Source organism: Leuresthes tenuis, unplaced genomic scaffold, assembly GCF_036924035.1.
Source record: "Leuresthes tenuis unplaced genomic scaffold, fLeuTen1.0.hap1 SCAF_6, whole genome shotgun sequence".
Lineage (NCBI taxonomy): Eukaryota > Metazoa > Chordata > Actinopteri > Atheriniformes > Atherinopsidae > Leuresthes > Leuresthes tenuis.
The window spans coordinates 25,676,676-25,700,299 of NW_027325360.1; the positions used below are offsets into that span (position 1 = coordinate 25,676,676).

The window sequence follows — 23,624 nt, forward strand, 5'->3', positions numbered from 1 at the left end:
TTAAAAACACATTTTAGCTTTAACTGCAGTTTAGCACACGTCGATGCAATGTGATCTCTGTAATGACCATAAAGTAAAAATATCACCACACTGATAATGTCCATAAAAGCTAAAAGTATATAAGCTTCATTTGAAGAATTTTTGAAGGGGTTTCCATTATCACTGGACTGTGCTGATTGTGTGTATGTGTGTTGTTATGTCTCTAAAATACTTTGTAGACTTGTTGCTCCTCAAAATGTTAAAGATGTTGTGGCTCTGTTAATTTTATTCTAAATCTGTTCAAACTATGAAACGTGATCAGACCACAGTTAGACAATAAAAAACAGTTAACAGTTCACTTATCCTGCATCAGTTGAAAGTGCTAGAGGCAATGAAAACCACAAAATACCAGCATCAGTGCTAAGTGGTAGAACACAATGTACAAGCTCTTGCTCCCCAGGTAGTGCGGATTTCTTTCAACATCGCACTATGCTCACCACACCTCTCGCCTCGTCCTTTTGACTCCCTGCTTTTCTTCACTCTCCCTGATTTACCTTCACAGTTAGACTACAGCCGCATTTATACACTGTTGCTGGCTTAGATTTTTTTCCCGATGCTTGATTTGGAATATTGGCTGCATGTGTGTATGATTTCGATGTTTGTGACTTTCAAGCTTCCTACTCTGAGCACTTGGGCTTTGTATGCAAGTTTGCATGGTTTCCTTATATCGTATATACTACAAAGAATAATATGTATATTTGTATGCAAGTGCTATAACATCAACAATCAGTTGGTTTGTAGCATGATAAAAGATATGAAATGACCTGCAGATGAAGCTTTGCTCTTAAAATTTGTTTGCCTTATTCTGCTGTTTCAACTAATGCAAAAGTATGATATGTTATTCAGAGACTGGTAACTCTAGGGAGCCTGCCTTTCATTCTTAAACAAAGTCTCAGTGACTTACATCTGCTGTTGGATTAGTGAAAGAACTTAGGCAGGTGTTTTCATTTTGTCTCAAGCAGTGCTTGAATGTTGGCTTTTTTCCATACCAAAATGTCCTCTCCATTGCATGAGCCCTCTTAAACACACTGTACCTTGCAAAGGTTTATACTAACAATTCAACAGTAGTTGTTTTTACTACCATAATCAGTGATCTTCCTTTGTCTCTGTAACTGACAATCCAAGAGTTTTTACCACTGTAGGGTAGGACTTGCTTTACTTATTTAACATGTTAAATCACCAGAGAGAAGAAAAAACCCTGTCATCCAGATAAAGCTGATTACAGTGCTTATCAGATACATGCAGATAATTATGGTCGTAATGCAAATGGAACAGCAGTCAAGATAACACAAAGCCTCTCTACCATCGAAAAGCATAGCAGGTGATGAAGAGATAGAGCATGGTAGAACAAATACCCGGCAACTGTTTTTGGTAAGACAAAGCAAGCACAGCATGAATTTACATAGCATGCCTTTTACCAAAATTAGCTGGTCAGTAAGCACAGAAATACCCTGTTTGAAGACCTTTCGCCAGTTGTGGAGTTTTTTTTGTCTTATTGCTACTGGAAAAACTTGGCTGTTTCTTTATAAATTGCAATAAGTTTAGTCTGCCTTTTACTCTATGTTTTCACCAGTAACTGATAACTTACAGTTGTTACTTCTATAAAACGGGGCCTATGGCCAGCAGCTGTAAGCCTACAAGGGCCTCTAAGTTTTAACAAGCGTTTCTACTAAGCTGGTAGGCATGGTGCATTCTCTCTTAAGACTCTTAGATTTTTTTTCTGCCATTATTGTAATCTTATTAAGTAATAGGCTGATAATCCTACTGCAACTCATTGCATGCCAAACAAGACTCAAAGCACAACGATCAAGATGGCACTGAATTGATTTTTAAATGATATAAGTAAAATATATTTTCTAAAGCTATCAGACATAAGATATGAAAATACTTTTACTTTGGTGTTGGTGTGGTTTGGCACAGATATTTGACACCTACTACATAAGGTCATCTGTAATCCTCATGTAGGGAAACCTGTATAGACCAGATAGGATGAGGTCACATTCAGGTCTGGTAAGTTTGTAACTGCTACGGTTGCCTCAGTCCGATAATTCCAGTTTCCAAAATCAAACAAACTTTGCTGAAATAGTTCAGTAATCTCTTAATCATCCTGTATCAGCTGATGTGTTTGATGAATATGGTGACATTACACGTGTACTCTGCACAACAAGCCTAAGCTCTACACATATTCACCTACCAAGAAAACAGGATCACTTCTCCAAAAGACAATTATCCAGGTTCAATAATATGTGATCTACATATGTCATGTGTCTACAAAGGGGTAATCTGATGCGCAAATTATTTCACAGTACAAAACCCAATTTGTATTCAAAGTATCTCTTAATGTACAATCTAGGGATGTAACAATATGGAACTTTTAATATCTCGGTTATAGTGAACAAATGATCATGGTTAACGATATTATTGCGATATTCTTAATTACTGTACATATGTCCAAAAAGCACATTTCACGAAATCTTTTCTTGTCATAAAAATATTAGAAGCCAAAATTTTATCAAAATTAAACTTTCATATTAAATGGGCAAGCAACTGGCACAGAAAGAGTTTATTATATAAGGCAATGTCAGTATCAACTCACGTTTTTAACTCCCTATTATGAATATCACCAAATGTTATTATTATTATTTTACGCCGCCTTACATTGTGTCGGCTCTGCTAAGTGGAGCACACAAAGCCGACAGTAGACTGGGTGCCTTCGGTTCCGTTTCATTTGGAGACACTTAGAAACACAGCTGCTAACACGCCTAGTAGCTGCTCAGCTAGTAGCTCCTAAGTGTCTCAAGACTAAAACATTGTTGCATTTTAGGAGGATATATACTGCTCGAAACTTTGGTATACATCATTGACAAGTTGTCAACAAGTTACACAATCTTCCGAAAGCCGATGTCCCTCACATGATGTATTAGAATTGCATGAGAACAAAACTGAGCGGTAAGAATTTCCGCTACTTTGCGGAATTTTAAAGAAGGAGCAATTCATCTGGGGACACACTGCATGGCGTACGTATAGCGGGTTTGTTGCGTGACACAACAAACGATTTTTTAAGTTTAGGCTATTGATTGATCAACTGATGCTATCACCATAAACAGAATATTTTCTACTTCAAGTAAATAAATCATAACGCCTCAACTGTTGTGGAAACTATCAGGCTGGAACCTCAATGCTGTTGCAGTATATGCAGAATGTGTTTGGTCTTGCCTTGCTCGAATAAGAAAGACCTTACCTAAAAAAGACCTTGACTGAAAGGCAGCATGTGTTTCACTTGCTCCAAAACCTGTATTTATCATTCATCATTAATGATGCCTACACTGTGTACACGAGTACAACCCTATACCACAACAGATGCTTGCTTATAACAAGTTGCTTGTCGAAATTTAGTCTCACAAGACAGTTTAATAATGCCATCATGTTGCCTTCATTTGTTGCTCAGTCTTGTTTTTCTTAAACAGCTGCTTGCACCATATTCAAAATGAGCATATTATGCACTGTGGTTTTACTATTTTGTAATTGAAATATTGGCTTAAAAAGGATTTGCAAATAATTGCATCTTCTATTTATTTGCACTTTACACAGTTTGCACATTTAATATGTATCAAACCAGAATAGAGTTTTGTTTTTGTAAATGCTCATATAAAAAAGACATGCATCAAATAGTTTTAGTCAAAACCATAATTAATTCAAAAGTAAGGCCAAAGCTTGGTGTACGCTGGACAAAATCTTCATCAGAGTGCAAAGGAGGTCTTTTTATATTTTGGCTCTCACTGCTGTGTTATCGCTACTAAGCAGGCCTTGGTGTGCCATTGATCTGACCCAGACAACCAAGCATTCATATCCCTGTAAAAACACACTAGGGATGGAGAGGTAGAGCATTTTGCCATGTTGTGTTTGCTTTCTGAGCTCCCTAAGGATTGGCCTCCCAGCTCCATTTATCAGTTGTGTTTGCACAAGGGGGCAATTTGTAATATTCGCAGAGGGCTTTGGAAATTGAGCAAAGGGACAAAGGGTAGAGAAAAAATCAGCAGTTTGTTTTCTTTGATATAAACTGTAGTGGAAGTTTTATTTGAAACATTACTTCATTTTTATGCCCACATCCAGTTAAAGGAAAGAAAAGGACTGTGAAAAAAGTCAAAATTAGATAGAACTTAAAGATGTTACAAACGTTCAGGATGAGGTGTAACACTACCTGGACTTCAGTAAGATTGTTCTTGGCTTTTCATGTGGCACTTAACATTGTAGGGCTTGGTCACTTGTCCTTCAAGTTAGAATATTGATAGAATGCCCCATATTATTCACTGAATAAAAACTGAGTGTGCAAACTTATTAGGGGTGGGCGATATGACAAAAATATCATATCACGATTTTTTAAAAATAAAATCACGATTTCGATTTTGTCACAATCTTAGATTGAAAAATGAAAAACAGACAGTGTTGCAGAAGTATTTTCGGCTGGGCAGCTCGTACAGCGGGTCAACAACTTGAAGCAGACGTTTGAACCCCTCCTTTTCTACCGTCTTGAACGGCACCATATCTTTTGCAAGATAAAAGGTAACTGCTTCTGTTACCTCTTTCTGTCACTTGCTTGACTTGTCATAGGAGTGCCTTTGTCAAATGCCTGTGTTAATGTTGTCTGTTTTGGTCTTAGCTAGCTGCTGCCTCCGCCTGCGGTGCCGGTGCCGCCGGGCCCCTCGCTGTTTGACTCTCAGCATACTGTTTGGGATTCTTCCTCTTCAAGTGATTGAACAGTTCCGTCGTGTTGCCACCCAACATGCGAACCGTTTCTGTGAAAACTTTGCAAATTACATTTGCTTGCGCTTGATCAGTTGCGGAAAATCCAAACCAGTTCCATATAATGGAGGTGGAATTTTTTTGAGCGACCAACTCCTCTGTTTGGCTTTCAGCCATGGCTCTCCATGCGGCTACTGCTGCACACACAAACAAGGAGGCGGGTAAGAGAGCGCGTCACTGCCCATAATTCGCTGTGATTGGTCGGTCAGGTTGACGACATAATACATCTGATGCGTCGGTGCATCAGCACAGAACTGCAATTTATAGAATTACCACGATCTCTAGACGATCCCACGATCTCTGCAGTTTGACAGATCGTTCCGGATCGTCTTCACGTTGCAATCGTTCACGATTTAATATCGGCATATCTCCCACCCCTAAAACTTGTTTCATTGTGAACCACTTCCTCTCAGACAAAATGTCTGTAGGTTTCAGGCATGCCAGATTTGGATCTAAACCACTCTGTTTCACGACCCCTAAGCACTGACGAAAAAAACCTATGCAAAATTTAGATCACAAAATGTTCTCAGCTTGATATCTGTGCATAGCATCAGCATTTGCAAACGCAGTCAGAAAAAAATAATGATGATGATGAGAATCATTTTAAATCTTTGCTTATACCACCAGATATATAAGTTATGCTATGGAAATACGCATATTTGCATTTTTTTTTGTAAGATCACATGCATTTACTAACAACAACTGCAGAGGAAAGAATTAAAGAAATGGTTTTCCAGCAACACAGCCTTGACAAGTTCACTCACACCTCCAGTTTGTTAGTTGTATTGTAACATCTACAGTAAAAAAAAAGAAAACTGCAAACATCTATAGTGACCTGGAAAAAGTCCAGAAGATGGTTTGTTCAAAGTAACTTCACTCAATAGTGAAATGCAAGGTAAACATTGTTTCTGGCCTTGCAGCTGCTGCATTGTTTAATAGAGAGAATGAAACAGAGTTGACGATAAAAAGCCTTTTAGTCCATGGAAGGTCAAGTATACATACTTTGTGACAATGGCTCCAGCTGAGATTCAGTGAACAGCAGAGGCATAGAAATCCCATACTGGTAATGGTGAGGCAGTGGAAGAGTGGTGTGTTATGGGAGTATTTTTCCTCTCACCACTGCTGCCACTCCCTTTGATAAAATTCAATACCTCGATTTACGGTAAAGTGGTTATAACCCTCATGACAATTGGTGGTTGTCCTTAAAAATGGGAACACCTAAACAGCCCAAGCGTGCATGTCTGTGAGATTTTATCACTAAGACGGTAACATTCTGTCCATGTATGTCATTAAAATTTCTTAAGAATGTCCTGATGCAGTTTTAATCATCAACATTGGGCTTAAGAAAAATATGTCTAATTGTTATCATGATGACTTTGCCTTGTCACTGCATAGTGTTGAGCGCTTCAGAGTAGAGAGTATCAGAAGTTGGTTTTCCTTTTCTGTTGATAAAAAAAAAACTGAGGTAAATGTCAGGCAGAATCAGACCTGTGCGATGATAGCTCACTTCTTCACTCAGTCCATTCCCGTCATTAATGCTTTAGTACTGTTAGGCCAGTTAAAAGCCTGGCTAGCTGGAAGATTAGGTTAGAAAGGATTTGAAAAATAAAAGGGCATTGTTCGAGCAGCCAGAGAATAGCCTTGAGGGAGATTAGTCACGTTCCTGCGTCAGACTCTTAAGACCTAAATGTCCAAAGCAATCGCAGTAGCATATCATCCTGATTATATCAATCTCTAAAACTGTGTCATTCAGCTCTCAGGATTTTTTTCCAACTCTGGCTCAGATCTGCTTTGTTTCCTCCTTCTCATGTCTAACAAGAACCATATGCTTGACTTTTAATAATGATGCTTTTCAATTGCTTGGTAAAGTATTGTGTCATCAGCATAGCAGAGAAAGTGAATACTGTGAGAAGTTCTCATCGTTATTAATTTTGCCATAACTATGATTTGCACAGACACTTAAATCATAATGCATGACTTAACAAAACTAAACCCAGGTGATAAGTCACCGAAGAGAGTGAATCATAGTCAAACATACATTTAAAGACAAATCACACACAGAAAGTTATCATTTTTATGCGTATATGTACAGGGAAATATAGACAATGACAAGGGTGCAGTCAAGTCCATACCAAAGTTCTGTAGAATGTCCTACAATATGTGTCTTGGTTTAATTGAGTACAAAGAAAGACAGATATCACTTAAATAATTTTGTGTTTGTTGTATTGATGTGTGGAAGTGAAAGGCCGAGAGAAAGACACACTAGTCATGCTGGTTACTGTGGTTGTCTAGTTGACAGATTGTCCTCCTCAATCCTGCAGGCCTCTGTCCAGCTCTGTGTCCAGGCTAAGACTTTGAAAGCTAAGTGTTGAGATTCAGCAGACAGGGGCCTCCTCTGGGGAGCTGACATCATTAAAGCTGAGAGCAGATCCCACCTCCTCTTCAGCTTCAGTGAGGGAATGAGAGACAAAAAGAAAAAGAGAGGAATGGGGAGAAAAGGGCAAGTTTAAGCAATGCAAGGTCAAGATTGCGGTACAATTACTCCGGCAGCATTGTGCCCTGTGAGGCCAAAGCCCCTGACTTCTCACCCTGTTAAGGTCGCCCAGGCCGCCCCCCAAGACAATTAGCCTCCCAATATGATCCTGTCATTTACTCATTCACCACTTACTTCCCTCTCTGTTCTCCAAGCCCTGGTCTTTCTGTACTGATCAGTAGTTCATTTGCTCTGGGCTTGCTGCTGTCAGTTCCTTGCTGTATATTGTGTATTTTCCTGTAACTCTACAAACACAAACTAAGTATTTGTTTCATGATGGAGACAGGAGTGACGGCTAGTTCTGAAAACGGGTCATCTTTGGTAACTTAATGTCCGAAGCATTAGCCTTGATGACCACAGCAGTCGTCCAGGGAACAGTTTCTTGTGCTGCCCAGAAAAAAAAAACAGATAATCATTACAGGATGTTAAAAACTAGTGGCTATGAAAGTATTTCCAAATACCATGTTGACTTTTTGCAACCATCTAAACAGTTGACACATAACTAGAATACAAGAAAGGTTGACTTATGTAGCCAAATATATGCACTGACTGGGTTTGATGTACAAGAAAGTGAACAAAGCCAATCCAAGCTTCTGGCATCACTCAAACAACATAAAAGCTAAATCATTCCACTTATCTATATCTGACTACTAAGTCACCCTTTAATGTAATCCAATTAGTTTCCTACAGTTTGTTGCACATATTTAAACTTGGACTTTGTTTTTCCCATAGACTGTTTCATGTGTTCTCAGTCATGGGGGACATAGTAGACAGCCTCATCTGAGGGGCCTAGCCAATTAGAATGCACAGTGAATCCCCTTGTAAGCTTATTAAATCGTTATTATCCCCATTAACACAATGGACATGATCTTCTTCTCCAACTACAACTGCATTTTATGTAGTGCACATGCAGTGCAGCAATCAGCGGCTGTCAGATCACCTAATATCATGAACATGCTTGCACCGGCACACACAATCACACGAGGCACATACATTATGTGCGCAAGGACTCGCAGATAGATGCCAAAATCCCAGCACATGTCAGCGTTTTGAGGGATCATATAGATGCAAATGCAGCCATGTAATTGCAGAAGCAGTAGATCTGTGCTCTCAAGCCTGGATGCTGTCATGTCAACGGCTGATTCCATCTGCTTTTCATCATTTTTTTTTCCTCTCCAAGACCTGATTTCCATACCAATGCAAAGCTTTGGAATCCTCTCATCTTATCTGCTTTCCTCCCTTTTCCTCCTCCACCACCTCCTGCTGCTGTTCGAACTTCTTCAGCAACCTGTCTCTTGGTCCTGGCAGGAGTGATGGGTCTGACAGCAAAGAGCCAGATGTCACAGCCGAACACCAATATGACAGGGAGTAGGCCTCCTGCATAGTTTCTGTTCTTCTCCTCCTCTCCTCTCCTCTCATCTCCTCTCCAAACTTCCAACTATACTTGCTTCACTTCTCTCTTATCTGACATGTTCAAGCTCTTTTGATGAATGCACACCGTACTCCCTCCAAACACAACCCTGCTCCTCTACCCCGCATTCAGTCTTCTATTGTTCTCCACATTTTTCTTCTCCCAGAGAGGAGGTTGTCTTCTCCCCGACTCTTTTGACCTCCCTTTATTATCAGCAGTTGTTACATTTTTACATGTCATGTGAGTGAGCTGCATGCGTCATGCCTCTTGGCTTATGGGGATTTTAAACATCCCTTACTCAGGCCTGCATATAGAGATAGATAAAAGCCAATGTGACAGGAGCCTGGTGTGTTACTAATCTGCCAATTTACTGCAAGTCAAAAGAGTAATGAACATTTCCTTGTTAGGAACAAGTTGAAAAAAATAAAATTGAAGGTATTTTTTTCATTCATTGTACTTATTAATATACTATATGTCCCACTTCACATTATTTCAAAATATTTGAGGTGTCACATAAATTTTAGCAAAGTCTCAGACCTTGATGAGCTTGTGAGAAATAAGACTTGTTCACAGTAATTGTTCTTGCTGCCTTTTTATAATATAATTCAGAAATAACAACAACAATAGAGTTAAATTAGGTCTGATAGAAAATTTGCTCATAGGATTGTCAGTAAGGCAAAATAAAGCCACCATCCGACTGAAAGAGACCTTCAGGAAGATCTAGCAGACTTTGGAATGATAGCGCTCAGTAGACAGTTAAGCTGCCTGCACAGATATAACCTTCAAGACAGTCATCAGAGGAACACATTTGTTGCATTCTCAATACAAAGTTTTGTGTCAGAAAAAATAGATGAAAGTCTAAAGTCTAGCCTGGTGTGTTTTGAGAGTCCTGTGTACCACTAAGGCTAAATTACTTTTTTTTTTTTGCTACAATGGGAAAAGACTTGTTGAGAAGAAAAAACAGTGACGAATTTAATGAAAAGCTCAAGAGCTCAAAATAACGGGAGTTGATCAATCAGTCTTTGGGCCTGTCTTACACTCAGTGGAATGGGGAATATTTCACTTAAAAGGAAAAGAAATAGCTATGATGTGCTAACCATAAAGGCTGTCCACACTTTGGCTTGGGAACCTTTGCATTTTTGTCATTTTTAAACTGTTAAAGATAAAAAAAAAATATTTCTTGAAATATTACAGACATGTTTATTGATATGACACTTTCATTTTGACAGAAAACTCCACCTCAACTTAAAAAGCAAGTCTCAACTCTGAACTATCCTGAGCAGGAACTCAGCTGCCCAAGATACATTTAGGGACCAATTACTTTTGTACCCCTGCAGTTTGAGCGCTAGTCACTAAACAACCGCAATATTAAAACCACCTGTTTAATATTGTGTAGGACTCATGTATATTAAAGGACATCGTCTTTTATACAGTTCTTTCAAAACTGATGTAAATCTACTAGATGTACCGCTGAGACTTGGCACCGTACATTATTTTATTTCAAGTTGAGTGAAGCCAAAGAAAAAAAAACTACCTGTCCAAACTATTATGGTACGGGTTGTGCAATTTAACTTCTAAGCGAATGTGCAAGCACACACTCCCACACACACAAAAATCCATATGAGTTTGACAGTACACGTGCACACATGAAACACACACACACACACATCTCCTTTCCTTCATCTAGCACATAGCATTTCCTCCAGAATTTACTGGTAGTGGGTGCTGTGCAGACATGAGATAACGTCCCAGAAGTTTTCCAAGGGCAGAACGTGTGCTCAGACATCAGAGGGAAGCCGCACTGAGCCGAAGCTGATTCTCTACATGTGTTGCATCTGCCTCCTATTAAAAAGCCCAGAGCACTCCGTCTGTCTCTGCTGGTCTCGCGCTCTCACTCTCTGCCTGCAAACTACCTCCTGACTTACCAAGGCCTCCTCTTTATCTGTCTGTATGCCTCTCTCTAAACCTCTATCATTTTATCTCTTTCCTGTAAACTTTCACTTCTCTTTGAAGACATGGTACCAGCTCCAATTTTAGCAGATTTGCTCTTGCACATGGTGTATTAATGCAAAGTTCAGTCACCAGGAGTGTATCATTCTGAGTGTTTTGCTATTCTGTCCCTTAAGTGTACATTGAATGTGGATTCGCTGTTTCTTTTTCTTATTTAACTGTTTCACACTAAGTTCAGAGTTAAATATGCACATTTGGCGTCCTTTCTTCTTTTTGCATCTTGTTTGTTTTGTTGTGTTGTGTTTTCTGAAGTTGCTGGCTTTAATTGGTGCTTTGAGAGCTGTCTTGGCTGTCGTTGCTCAGCCTAACTATAGCCTGATGCTCTGGATATTCTTATGAGCGAGTTTTGTCTTTCCACATATATCAGTATTGGCGTAAGCTTAATGCTAAGTATGAGGATTGGGAGATGTCTACATGCATTCAAGCTACCTCTCAATTTCCATACTGAAATTATATCTGATGGTTGATCGGACCTTTAATAAAACTATTACTGTCTCACTATGATGTCCAGCTAAGTTACTCTTAGTTTCCCTGTCGTTTGCTACAGTGTTGAAGTAGTTTCTGTGTCTGTGTTTATGGACATGCACTGAGCCCTTGCACAAAACTTTCATAACTTGTGTTCGACTGCAGATCTTTGGACCTCTGAATCTGCATGATTCTTTCAAACTGCTCACATGGAGTAGTACTTCTTGTGTACAACTTGTACTTCATGCCACTGTTGCCTTGCCAGCTGGGGTGTACATGCATGTATGTAGTCACAGTTGTGTAAATGTTTATGTGTATGTTGCCCCTTTAGACAAAGGACAATGGCCTCATCTATCTGCCAGAACCCATAAGGTACAAAAATGTTACATTAAAAACAAAACAGATGTGTAGAATCGTTTGCAAATAGTAACTTGTGCTATATATATATTGGTCATGACTTCATATCGATACTTATTGAATCACTGTTCATGTTAAAATAATTATCTTATTTTATTTCTACCAAATATACATATCCTGTATACGTGGTATACTGTCACAACACATTTGTGACACTTATTCTGAACTGCACGTCATCTGTTGGCTGTGGTGTAAAATGCTTCATATCCTGTTTTCCACTAAGTGTTTTAGACAATGGCACATATAAAAGCTGTTATCACTGGCACTGTTCTATCATTTATTGACCATATGGGCCCCAGAAACATAGACCCAAAGGATGTGCAGTTGTTGCCAATATTGCAACTTAGTGAAGCTGAAATAAACAATAATTTAATAAGAAACAGCCTATCTGGATATCTGTTGGGATTCTGTTGCCAAATATTACCATCCCTATGATGACTGAAACCTCATGTGGAATCAGATTACGGTAGAGTAGAGTAGTGAGTTTACTGTAAAGGTTTTTCAGTAGACAAACAGAGAAGAGTAATCTATTGTACTCAAATAGTTTGTTCAGTATTTGTGTTTTTAAAAAGTTATACAAATGGACTGCACAGTTTTTTGTCTTAAGCTTGATCAGAATTTCTGTGTATAAGATAAGTACAATATACACTGAAGAAAGATGCTTCAGGGAAAATTTGCACAAGTTTATGAAATCATTTTAAAGGTGTCTCTTTTATTTCTTCTTACTGGACCATGCAATACCATATCATACACCTAATATCTAAATATCCAGAGTATAATCTTACATTCCACTTGCTGATGGTCATTAGTCTGCACTGTGGTCAGCACTGAGGCAAGAGAAATTTGATTAGGAAACAGGATTTTTCCCACACGTCCACATTAACGGCCTGCTCCTTTACCTGATTGAAGAACACTGTCTAAAGTTAGACTGTTCATCAACTACCATTTTAATCACTTGCTCATTTCCTTTACTGCACAATCTCATCTTCAGTGTTTTAATTATGTTGTGGTGAATGATACCTAGTTTTAAGGTGCGTGTGTGTGGGTGTGTGTGTGTTTGGTGGACGTGTTAAATGAAGCCTTTTGGCTGCGCTTATGTCTGCTTCAGCTGATAATTATTTCAGATTACATTAGAGGAAATTAAACATTTCTTAAAGTACGTGTGAGGGTGACAAAGTTATCAAGTGCATACAGAAGAGATAGTGTGAATGTTGCACATCCAGAATTGTAATTTTTTCGATTGCTAATAAGATCATTTTCATGTGTTAAAAAATAATTAGTAGTGTTAGAGCAGTTAAGCAAAATGGTCGTTTTTGTGCATATATGTGATGTATATGGTTTCCAATGATAAAAACTTATCAGAACCAAAGTGAACATAATCGATTCAAATGTGTTGGAATTCTAATAGCTAGAATCCAGGGTCATGCTGTATACTTTTTTAGTTGCTTTTAAATAGCAGTTGCCTTTGTTATCTAATAATAGCAATTATCATTATAATTATTATTGGTATTATCATTATTATTATTATTATTATACTTATTAGTTTTTTTTTACTGATAATCCAACATGACCTAGATCTGGGCATGCTCATTATTCATAGAGAGCCAGGCTTTCTCTGATGTTAAGCCATTTTGTGAGTTTAAGTTGTGAAAATCTGCAATGTGTAGTCAGACATTCTGTCATTTCGACATCTGTCTGGACTGTTGATCAGCCCCACAGGCAGACTGTTATCAGCTGATAAGAGTGTTTGCGCTAGTCTTATCTCTGTTCATTTAAGGGTTATAGAGTTGAGACTCATAAATGATAAATTCTTTCCACATGAAACTGTTACAGAAAATGAGCAAGATGTAGCATGCCTGCAATTATTATGGTCACAGCGTCAAAACATGTTGACCTATATGTTTGAAGCTAACTTTCTAACCTTCAGACATTTGAGAGATAGAGAGATATAAAACTCATTATTCTTTAAGGCACTCCTAATGTTTTGTTATATATATATACATACATATATATGTTTTGAGACTTAAATATTCTATTGTCACCCACTATACTGTGACCTCAAGATTGCATCGTTATGTTTAGAATAGCACTCACTTGTATAAACCTTGAATGGTGCTCTTACTGCATACAAATATTTTTATTATGCACCAGCATTTAGTCATTTGATATTATTGTTACACTTGACATCAGTGAGCCCCATTTGTTTGGGAGACATGAACACAAACTAAGACTGAGATAGTAAAATTGTGTGCGAAAAGCATTTGTTACAACAAAATCTTTGCGCTTGCAGTAAAGAAACAGGACTTTAAGAAGATTTGAATATTGTTGGCTTCTGAAATAAGGAGCATAATCAGGTCCATAGCATTGCGCCAACTTTCTATCCAATAACATTATTAGCATTTTGACATCACTGGCTTAATGACTGTTGGTAGCTTTGAGAAGTGCCTTGGTGTGGGAGTGAAGTGGGAGAGGAGGGGTTTCTGTTGTAAGGTCTTGTGCTTATCAGTGCAGGACAGATACTATTCCTATGGTCCCGGCTGACAGGTGAGGTTTGTGTGTTGGTTGCAGTTGTCAGTGAACCCTCGGGACAGGTGCTGAGGGATGGTTTTGTGTTTGGGAGCAGGTGCACCTCCCCTTTCCCCTTGTTCCCTCACTCCCCCAGGAGGCATATGGTGAGAGCGATTGGAGAGACCTGAGGCCCGCAGGGAGTGCTCCTCCTCCGCAGTTCATCTGTTCCAGACAGAGCCCTGTGGGACACTCAGGCTCTCCCAAGGTCCCTGTTGGCTGGGAATCAGGCCGTTGCTTTCAGGTTGACTTCTTTGTTACTGTGTTGGGCGGTTGCAGTAGCCACCCCGTTAGCTTTACACACTCCAGCATTCTATTACACAATTTTGTAAGGGGAACAAATGCCAAACGCCTTGTAGGTTACACCCTCTAATTTGTTTGCACTATACCTCATTTGTAATCAGTGTTGCTTTTAATCTGCTGACTCTTGTCCAGTGTTGGTGTCATTGCCTGGAAGAGAAACACCACCTCACTGTGATTTCACTGCTTCATATTGTTAACCACCTTACAAATGGAATGAGGCTCTGATTGTAGAAGGGCAAAAAGTTACGTGGACATTTTAGGCCTTGTATAATAAGTATATCCCTTTTTATGTGGTCATTTATTATAAGGCAAGCTCTATGAATAATGTATGATTAAAAGGTGCAATGGATACACTGGGACTCGTCAAAATAAAAGCAAAAATCCATGTGCTCTCCCTGTTGTAAATCCACTTGCTTGTCCTTGGGCTAATTTCCAACTTGGGACTTGGCGGGGGAGTAAGTGCGTGTTTTGATAGAGAATTCAAGAGAAGGAGGTGTTGTTTGTGGTGTAAAGTGATAGAGTTATAGAGAAACGGAGGAAGAGGAGGGAAAAGTGTAATGTAGCACAAATGAGGAACAAAGCAAAAAATACCTCTCTCTCATAATGCTACTTTTCTTCACCTTACTCTAGCCCTGACTATATGGTGATGCTGTGTCTCCATGTCATCTTATAGCTCCTTCCCCTTGCCTCCAAGCAGCTGCCACTTCTGAGCCTGAAGAAAATGAAGGCAGATGAATCAATTTGGCCTGTGGCCCTAAAGTGCACTTGCCTGTGCCCCAGCTTGGGCGTTGGGGATAATGAGGCGATAGATTGAGCTGGTGCTGCAGCCCGGCACTGAGGACTGAGGAGCTCTCGCCTGCCATACCACTGGGCTGCCCTCACACACATAACATACACACACTGCTGATGCCTCCCTGAGCAGGGGTAGCAGCTTGTCGCTGGGTTAATAGGGGTGAGGGTCCTTTGCGCAGGACACTTTTCAGAACAAATTAGAGGAATGATCTGTATCCGTCATCTTCAGCCCTCCCTATATTGCCTTCACCTTGTGCTGTGCTTGGGAAGCACAGCGAAGAGCATCGTAGTGTGAAGAAGAAGAGCATCAAGACAGAAAGGAAGGAGCAGGTGGGGGGTAAGGTTCAAGATCTTAGAGTAATGAGGATTGACACTGGGACAAGACTGAGCTACAGTCTCCCTCTGTGTTAATGACAGGTGATAGTAGGCTAGGGAGAGACTAGGCAGAGCAAGTGGAGCTGGAGCAGAGAGGGGAAAAGCGAGGTCAGATCTAACAGCCTTTGATACAAGAAGGAAAAATGTGGGAGATCGCACAACCATTTGATGCCCTCCCCAAAAAAAAACACCTTGTGCAAGGTGAAGGAGAAGGGAGGATCAAAGGAGCAAGACAACAAAGCATCATCCGCTAGCCTCTAGCCAGCTCCCTGATGACAAGCTGCAGATTGATCAACACTGCAAGCGCCTTGAGGAAGAGTGAAAGGGAGAGTTAACTGAGCCTATGGTTTGACTAGCCCTTTTTACACAAGAGGTCCCTGTGACTTAACCCAGGGTTAGAGTAGTATAAATGAGCAGACCCCAGTCAGCATTACTCAACTAGGAGGGAAATTAAGATGCTGGAGGGTCCTTTGAAGATAATTAAAGAGCACAGAGCAGCAGCCTCCAGAGACAGACTGCAGACATGTTCAATACCGAGACTAATGGAGCTAATTTCCAGTACATTATTCATGTAAAATACAAGCCCCAACTTAACTGTTTTTTTTTTCAGTTTGCCATCTATCTTTAGATTTAACCTATACCCCCTGACTCATCGCTATCCCTGTCCGAAACAGACACACAAATTACTCACATTCACTCATCACTTCAACCTTATTAACCTTGTCTCAATACTGCTTGGGCCGAAGCTCTTATGAAAACGCACACACTTGCATTAAAAAAAGAAGAAAAACAGTTCCTTAACTACTACTCCAAAGAACAGCTGGTTGGCTTAAAGCTGTTCTCAGTGTTACAGAGGTACTAACTTTCAATTGACAGCTGTATGACTTTGGACCTATGTAACGATTGGCACCCAGTTGGTTTTCAGATTAGACCTTTTTCCTCATCTTCATGCTCACAAACGTCCCTTAATGTTAAAGAGTAGACAAAAAAGAAAAAAAAACTGCAAATGAAAGCTGTACAGTTGGGAGCTTAGGGACAATTAAGCACCTCCCCAGACAGGAAATTAGTCCCTACCTTAATCACAGGCAGTCAGGGTTGCCAATCTTTTGTCAGAGTTGGTGAATTCCTACCTAGATCAATTGCTATTCTCTCTCATTGAACAGCAGCTTGGGGAATGGTACTTGCACACTGCATCATTAACCTAGGTGCCTAATTAGACGCTGTGCTCTGATCAATTGCCAAATTGATTGCAGACTGGGTAATGTAGCCCTCGGGCCCTGGAGGAGATGGAAACACTTTGGGTGCCTTCAGGAATTTGTCAGCTGTACTGATGCTGGGTAAACAAAGTAATCAACAGCAACACTTGACGGCAACGTGACACCGACTTTACCTCAACGCTCTGTCTCTGCTGCTGTGCTTGCCTGCCAAGGAGGATTGCTCTCTTTGTGCTCTCCTCGAGAGGAGGAAATCAAAAGGGCCACCTTCTATTTTGAGATTCAAGGAGTGATTAGGCTGACAGCTAGTCGAGAGAAAGCGAGAGAGGCAGAGGGAGAGGCTGGTAGAGGTGGAAGTCAAACCTGATTAAGCCCACCTGCCAGGTTTCTGTTCCTTCCATCACTACACCTAGTGATGATTGCTAGGTGTCAGCTCCTCACTCCTTTCTGCCACACTCACCCCACCTAGCCCCTATTCTGTCACTATTGACCTCAGCGCACTGTTAACACCTCTCACCCAATCGGCATGCTTGCCCTGGCAGTGGCAGGATAATTAAGAGGGAAATGTGTCTACTTGGCATTAGAGACAATGGGCACAAGGGTAGACAAACACCCTCTGCCGCCTTCCTCCCTCCCTCTCTCCCAGCCAGGTGGTAGCGTACAGGACCTGTCAGATTAGCTGATGACCCTTTTAATTCTAGCCCAGCCGGGGGCCATAATTGATATTTACCAGGAAAGGTTAATTGTAGCAGTGATCTGCTTAAATTACTGTGGAGATCAGGAGACCAGGGCCAGACACCACACTTACCACCAGGGGAGCTACTACAGGCACTCTGCTAGTCAAATGGATTACACCCTGCGGCCATCACTGCTGTACTTCAAGGTGGGGAACCAGCACGGGACGTTTTGATTGGCTACTCCTGCACCGGTGCTGAGTCCTCCTTGTTGAGTTCGCCAACCTCCCATCTGGCAGGGAATTTGAATACACACCAACTGTGGTTCTTGATGGCTTGCAATAAAGCAAACCATCCATGTTGGCATTAGGGTTACCATGTCAGTCGCAGAGCATACAAACTATACCTTCTACATATAAACTGCAAGCAGAGGTTATTTTATGTACAATAGCAAAAGATGACTGCTTCTGCAATTCATTGTTTGGTAAATGCAGACATTTTGTGTAGTGTTTTCTACACATAATTTATTAATTTATCTATACTGTAGATGTGTAATGTGAGACTTTTTGAGTTTGAATAAGAGTGGTTTTATATATGCCTCCCCTGAGGTATCAGTCTGCTTTGCCCTCAGCCCCCAGAGACTGCCATGTTTTCAACACAGGCAACGTATAGGTCCTGGGATGATGCTAACACATTGATGGAATGCTGATGGATTGAAAGTTAGCTTGAGCTGGCTATAGGCTATACAACCCATTTCACAACAAAGAGGACAAAGTACAAATAAACACGAATAGCATAGAACCAAAGTTGAAAAGTAAAGACAACAGATGCACCAGGGAATCTCCATTATTTAATCCATGTTCAGCCCTTTACATAGTCAAGTAGATCATTTTATCTTACCCAAGCTGGATAACAGTGATTGGTAGACTTAAAGTAGAATAGTAAACTTTCTATTAGAATTCAGCACAATACAGCCATATTTGCTCTTATTTTCTTGATTAAGTTAAACAGGCTGGTATGTTTGGCTGTACATAATTTGGGTTGAGGTTTTTGGGTCCCAGGTGTTTTTGCTACAGTCAGTTCTACTTTGCATTTATCCAAAGTACAAACTGACACTGAGCTATGAGACAACTTTCTGTTTGCTGTCAGGTGTGGAACACGAGGACTATGGCTCATTTACAGTCAGTTGAACCCATTGTAGTGTAGTTATGCTATATTGTTATGAGTATTTTACTAGTTTTAGATTGTAGTGATTGTAGGAATAAAGTAGTAAAACACTTTGTCCTGCAGAGGGTTTTGTTTGTACTATGATTTCTTGTAGGGAGTGACTGGAGCTCTCTGAAGTTTTTTTTAAGAGGTCAGGTGAAGATCAATACATGATCAACTTCAACTGTTGCACTTGTTTTTAACAACTGCACGAGATATGACTGGGTTAATGAATGGAATCATTTTTGATGATTCAGTTATCAAAATAGCTTTCAATTTTTGGAGGTTGATGTCATTAGGAAAATAGTTAATTTTGTATTTGAACTGCACGGAACTTAAGTACTACTGTGTGGGACTCCTAGTTCTTTTTTGTCTGGGCTGGAGGAAGCTTTAACTACAGCCGTCTTTTCAGTCAAAATTGGTGATGCATGGCAACTGAAACTGTTATTCTTTTTATGAAAAACTGACACTGACATGCAACAATTTTAGTCTACCCCCTTGCCATTTTTATTAAAGGGGAAAAAATGTTTCGCAGTGATTTATAACTAGAGCAGATTTTAGGAATATACTTTATGCCTCTGAAATATAGCTATAAATCCCAGTCTCTCTGGTAGTTTTATATTGTCCGATTGTAGACTGTATGACTTGGTTTGTCATGTGAGTACATTATTTTAAGATAGCCTCTTGTCTTGTGTGTCCTGCAGATCAAACCTTTGGCATTACGTCCGGTCAAAGTCAGCGAGGACGAGACGTTGCAGGAACTCAGTCGACCGCATAGGAGCAACTCCAAGGAGCAGCTCAGTGAGGTGAGACATCTTCCCTTTTAACAGCCCCCCCCCCACAGAGAGAGCCTGGATATCCATTTTCACAGACTCAGGCAAGGAGCTCCTTAGGTGGGAGGTACAGAGTGGGCTGAGATCAGAGGGCAGCTGGGGCAGTGTCGCTCCTGCTGCTCTCTGCTCTCAGCTCACAAAGCCTCTGTGCATTGAGAAGAAGACTGGTTGGCAGGCAGCCCACAGACAGGAAAGGATTAGGTCAGTCACACAGCATCAACTAGTTGGCCTGGCATTACTTAAAACATAGTGTGGTTAAATGCATCCATGACCTAGCGCAGTTTAACCAGGTGTGGGCTGACCTTGCCAACCCCAGAATAGAATGAGTTTAAAAAAAAATTGTTCCAATTATCGCTTCACCGGCATCCATATGCCAGCCCATTTAGTTAGATGAGTAGGTGGCAAGGCAAAATGGAAGCCAGGCGTTGGTTCAGCATAAGGGATAAAATAATGCAATTTAGATACAGGGAGAGTAATGAGAATTTATGCAAAATCCCAAGCGGCCCATTTTAAATGAATGTAGAAATATGCTTCGTAACTAATGCCTGTCAAGCAGGCCTCCCAAACCTAACTAAATTCAATCAGACTGTTCATTTAGTTGACGAAAGCAGGAGGGGAGAGTGAGGGAAGAGAGAGGAAAATATGCCGCTTCTTTTTTTCCAGCAGGGGTGAAATAATGGAAAGAAAAAAGATTTTAATGAACTTATTAAATTCATTGTTTTAAGCTATTCAGCATTCCAATTGAAAATCCAGTCTGCTGAATAGAAATCACCCAGCCTAATTTTTTCCCATATTCATTCTCTTTTTTCTTAGCCTTGCTTCTCATCTCCTCTTGCACACTGTCCCCTCTCTACCCCTCGAACCGTTTCCTCACTGAATTTGTGTAAAAGGCTGTCTTTTAATGAAAAAGTCAGGAGGAAGAGGCGGGTTGTCAGATAAAAGACCTACGCATGTTGACAGCTCTGACAGGGATATACGACAAGCACTAAGATGGAGGGGGCAAGAATGAAGGGATTGTTGGAAGCGGTGGTGGTTGCAGTGATAGTCGGGGGAGGAGGGGCAGTGTTGAACATTGCACGGTGTAATCGCCAACGGTGTTAGATGTGGCACGTCTCTCTAATCTGCTGCCAAATAAATGGTACACAGACGCTGATCATTGGAGCCATGGCATTTATATCTATCCATCTCTCTCCTTCTGCCTGTCTTTACCTTTTTTTCCCTGTCGGTCTTTTCATATAGATGTTTGTCCTTCTCTGTGTATTCTACTTAGTGAAGGCCTGGACATGACACAAAGCTGCATTCTTCGACAACACCATGTCACCAGCTCTCCAATATTTCTTATTTTTTCAGCTCCATAAAATCTCCACCACAGCACTGAAAGCACTGCTAATTTTCATAAAATGTGCTTCACCACATCAAAGTGGCTCCCCAGCTTTAAGAGCTCTCAACTAATGATGCCGCTTCAGCAATAAGTAAAATGGATTTCTCTTGTCTTACCACCAAAGGAAATAGAGACAAATGCGACATGCGGACGCACCCGGCTGCCTGCCTGTAAAAACAGTCATGCATCAATTTGGAAGCAGGGGGTAAAAAAAGAAATTGTAGGGGATGTTGTTTTTTCATTGCCATGGTTGGGTTTTTATCTGTTTATTTTGACTAGGTAATTGTGCCTGCAGTGCAGCAGGGCTCCAGCGTTAAGCCACACAAGGATTAGGGAAATGTGAGGTGGTAAAGAGGGTGGGTTCCACTGCATCTGTGTCTTGTAGAGGAGAGGGTGGCAGCTGTGGTGCTGTAAGGGGTGTCCAAACCATCATGTATTCACCAATATCCACTCTCATGTACCAAAACTCACCCCACCTACCTGATCCTCTTTCCACAGAGGGCATACATATTCACATCCCTTTCCTCATCATGCTGCTAGAAGCTCTGATTGGCCCACCTCTTGGTTTCCCTGCAGTGATAAAAACCAATAGTCTGGGTTAGGAGAAGATAGACTGGGCCCTCCCCTCTTATCACCCTCTTATCGTAATGTTTTTCTTTTCTTCTGTTTTTTTTTTTTTTTATAAATGGAGTGGAGGAGGGGGCATGGAAATGGGGAGAGGATTAGGGGGTGGATTTAGCAACATTTCTCTTCTCTGGGGCTGTTTAGTTAACCCTTAAATGTCGCCAGCATCCGCCCTCCTGCCACCAACATCTATAACCACCACACACATACACATGCTTGTCCACCACCCTCCCCCACACTCCCTCTCCCTCTCTGGGGCGGGTTCTTAAATCCTTTTGAAGTCCTAAGCACTGCAGAAATCCATTGAGAGCCATGTATAATGGCTTTTAAGAGAGAGTGTTTAGCTGTATGCCGACCCTATGGCTTATGAACCGCTGGCGTTTTAATGGATCCCCCTTTCCCTCCCCTCTTTTTCCCCCTTCACCAGCACTAAATCCAATGGATTGTCCCTCATTATCATTTAAATAAGCCTCTCTTTCTACTCAGAATGCTCCAAGTTGAATGAACTCTACATAGTAAGACTAATTCCAAATAGCCTTGGCCTCCCTCAACCTATGCACATATGCATTCGCATACACATATAAATGCATTCGTATGCACACATTTTAATAACTATACAACATACACACACAGACAACAGACCGCATTTTCCCGGGAACACACTTTTGGCTCTTTTGTATCCACAGATTTTTGCCTTATGTGTAGTTTTTCCTGCCCTCTCCTCTGGACTTTACTCTGGTTGTGGCAGTGAGGGGAGCAGAGAGGTTGAGGAGAGTGGGAATAGCCTTTTGATTCCCACAGAGCCTGCTTTCCGGTTCACGGCAGGACTCCTCCCTAATCGTCACCACAGGAGCCGTCCTGCGAATCAGAGGGGCACACAGGCGTTGATGAGGGCTGATGCCTAGGGCAGGTGTGGGAGAATGGATGAGGGGCACTGGCAGGGTGCAGAACAAGGAAAGCAGAGGCAGTGAAGGTGTGGGGGAGGTCATTTTGGATTGAAGGTGGACCTATGGATGAAATTGGTCTAGCAGAAAAGTCCCCTCCAGAGACCTGGGGGGAGAAATTGGCAATCTAGACAGAGGAATAAAAGCAGTGAAAAGTGGAAGTGGAGGGAGGGATTTGGAGATTGGTATTCGTGCTGTGCGCTGACACACGGAGCCAGAGAACAGAACAAAACCCAGCGTTTCTGTCTCCATCTTGCCCTTGTTCAGCATTTAAAGGACTGCATTTGAAAACGCAAGGGGAGTTTGATGTGCCAAAACACCCCCATAAATGCATGAAGAGATATGTATGCTGAGTACAATAGGGACTCATAAAAGTAATAGTGTTTGGGTTGGTTGAAAGAAAGAAAAAAATTCAAATGGCCAGATAGAGTAATGACAAACTAGTTGAATAGTATTTAATGGATGGCTATGTGTATCACTTTTACAGTTTGGATTGTCTTTTATTATTATCTTTAAATGATGAACAAAATAAAAAAAATATTTGTTCATTAGAGAAGTTTGGAAACAGTCTTTACTTATGAGATATTTGCAGTATTTGCAGACTAGATTTTTTTTAGATATCTGCCCAGTTGATTCTCTTAATAGTGAGAGAAAATTCTTAAACAAGATAAGAATGGAAGTGTGCATCTTAAGCTAGTAGCTAGTAGGGTAACACATGCAAAACAACAACTCCTTTATCATTTGATTTTTTTGTTGTTGTTTGTTTGTTTTAATCTACAAATGCAAATGATGGACTAACCCTAACCCACTTTACCTGTATTAATAAACAACCAGCTACTTAATAATTCAGTTAGTTCCCAATGAGTAATCAATACCTAATTTCCTCATAAGGGCAGCTATATCCCAGCATCTCAGCATTAGATTGTAATGTATTTACAAATACTTTATAATATTTTATACAATTACGAGTTTAACCTATCTGGTTTTGCAAATATAATTCTCAGACAACTCAAATTCAGTCCCTTAGCAAAATGT

General features: G+C 40.6%; 1 protein-coding gene across 10 annotated transcripts in view; it reads left to right on the forward strand.

Annotated features, from left to right (window-relative positions):
• The window catches only part of fbrsl1 (fibrosin-like 1), a 260,510-nt gene that overhangs the window by 92,479 nt on the left and 144,407 nt on the right, over positions 1-23,624 (forward strand). For all 10 annotated transcript variants that reach the window (XM_072388437.1, XM_072388438.1, XM_072388442.1 and 7 more), the window contains exon 3: positions 19,512-19,613. In XM_072388437.1, the coding sequence (XP_072244538.1) occupies positions 19,512-19,613 (102 nt within the window). The remainder of the gene's footprint in view (positions 1-19,511; positions 19,614-23,624) is intronic.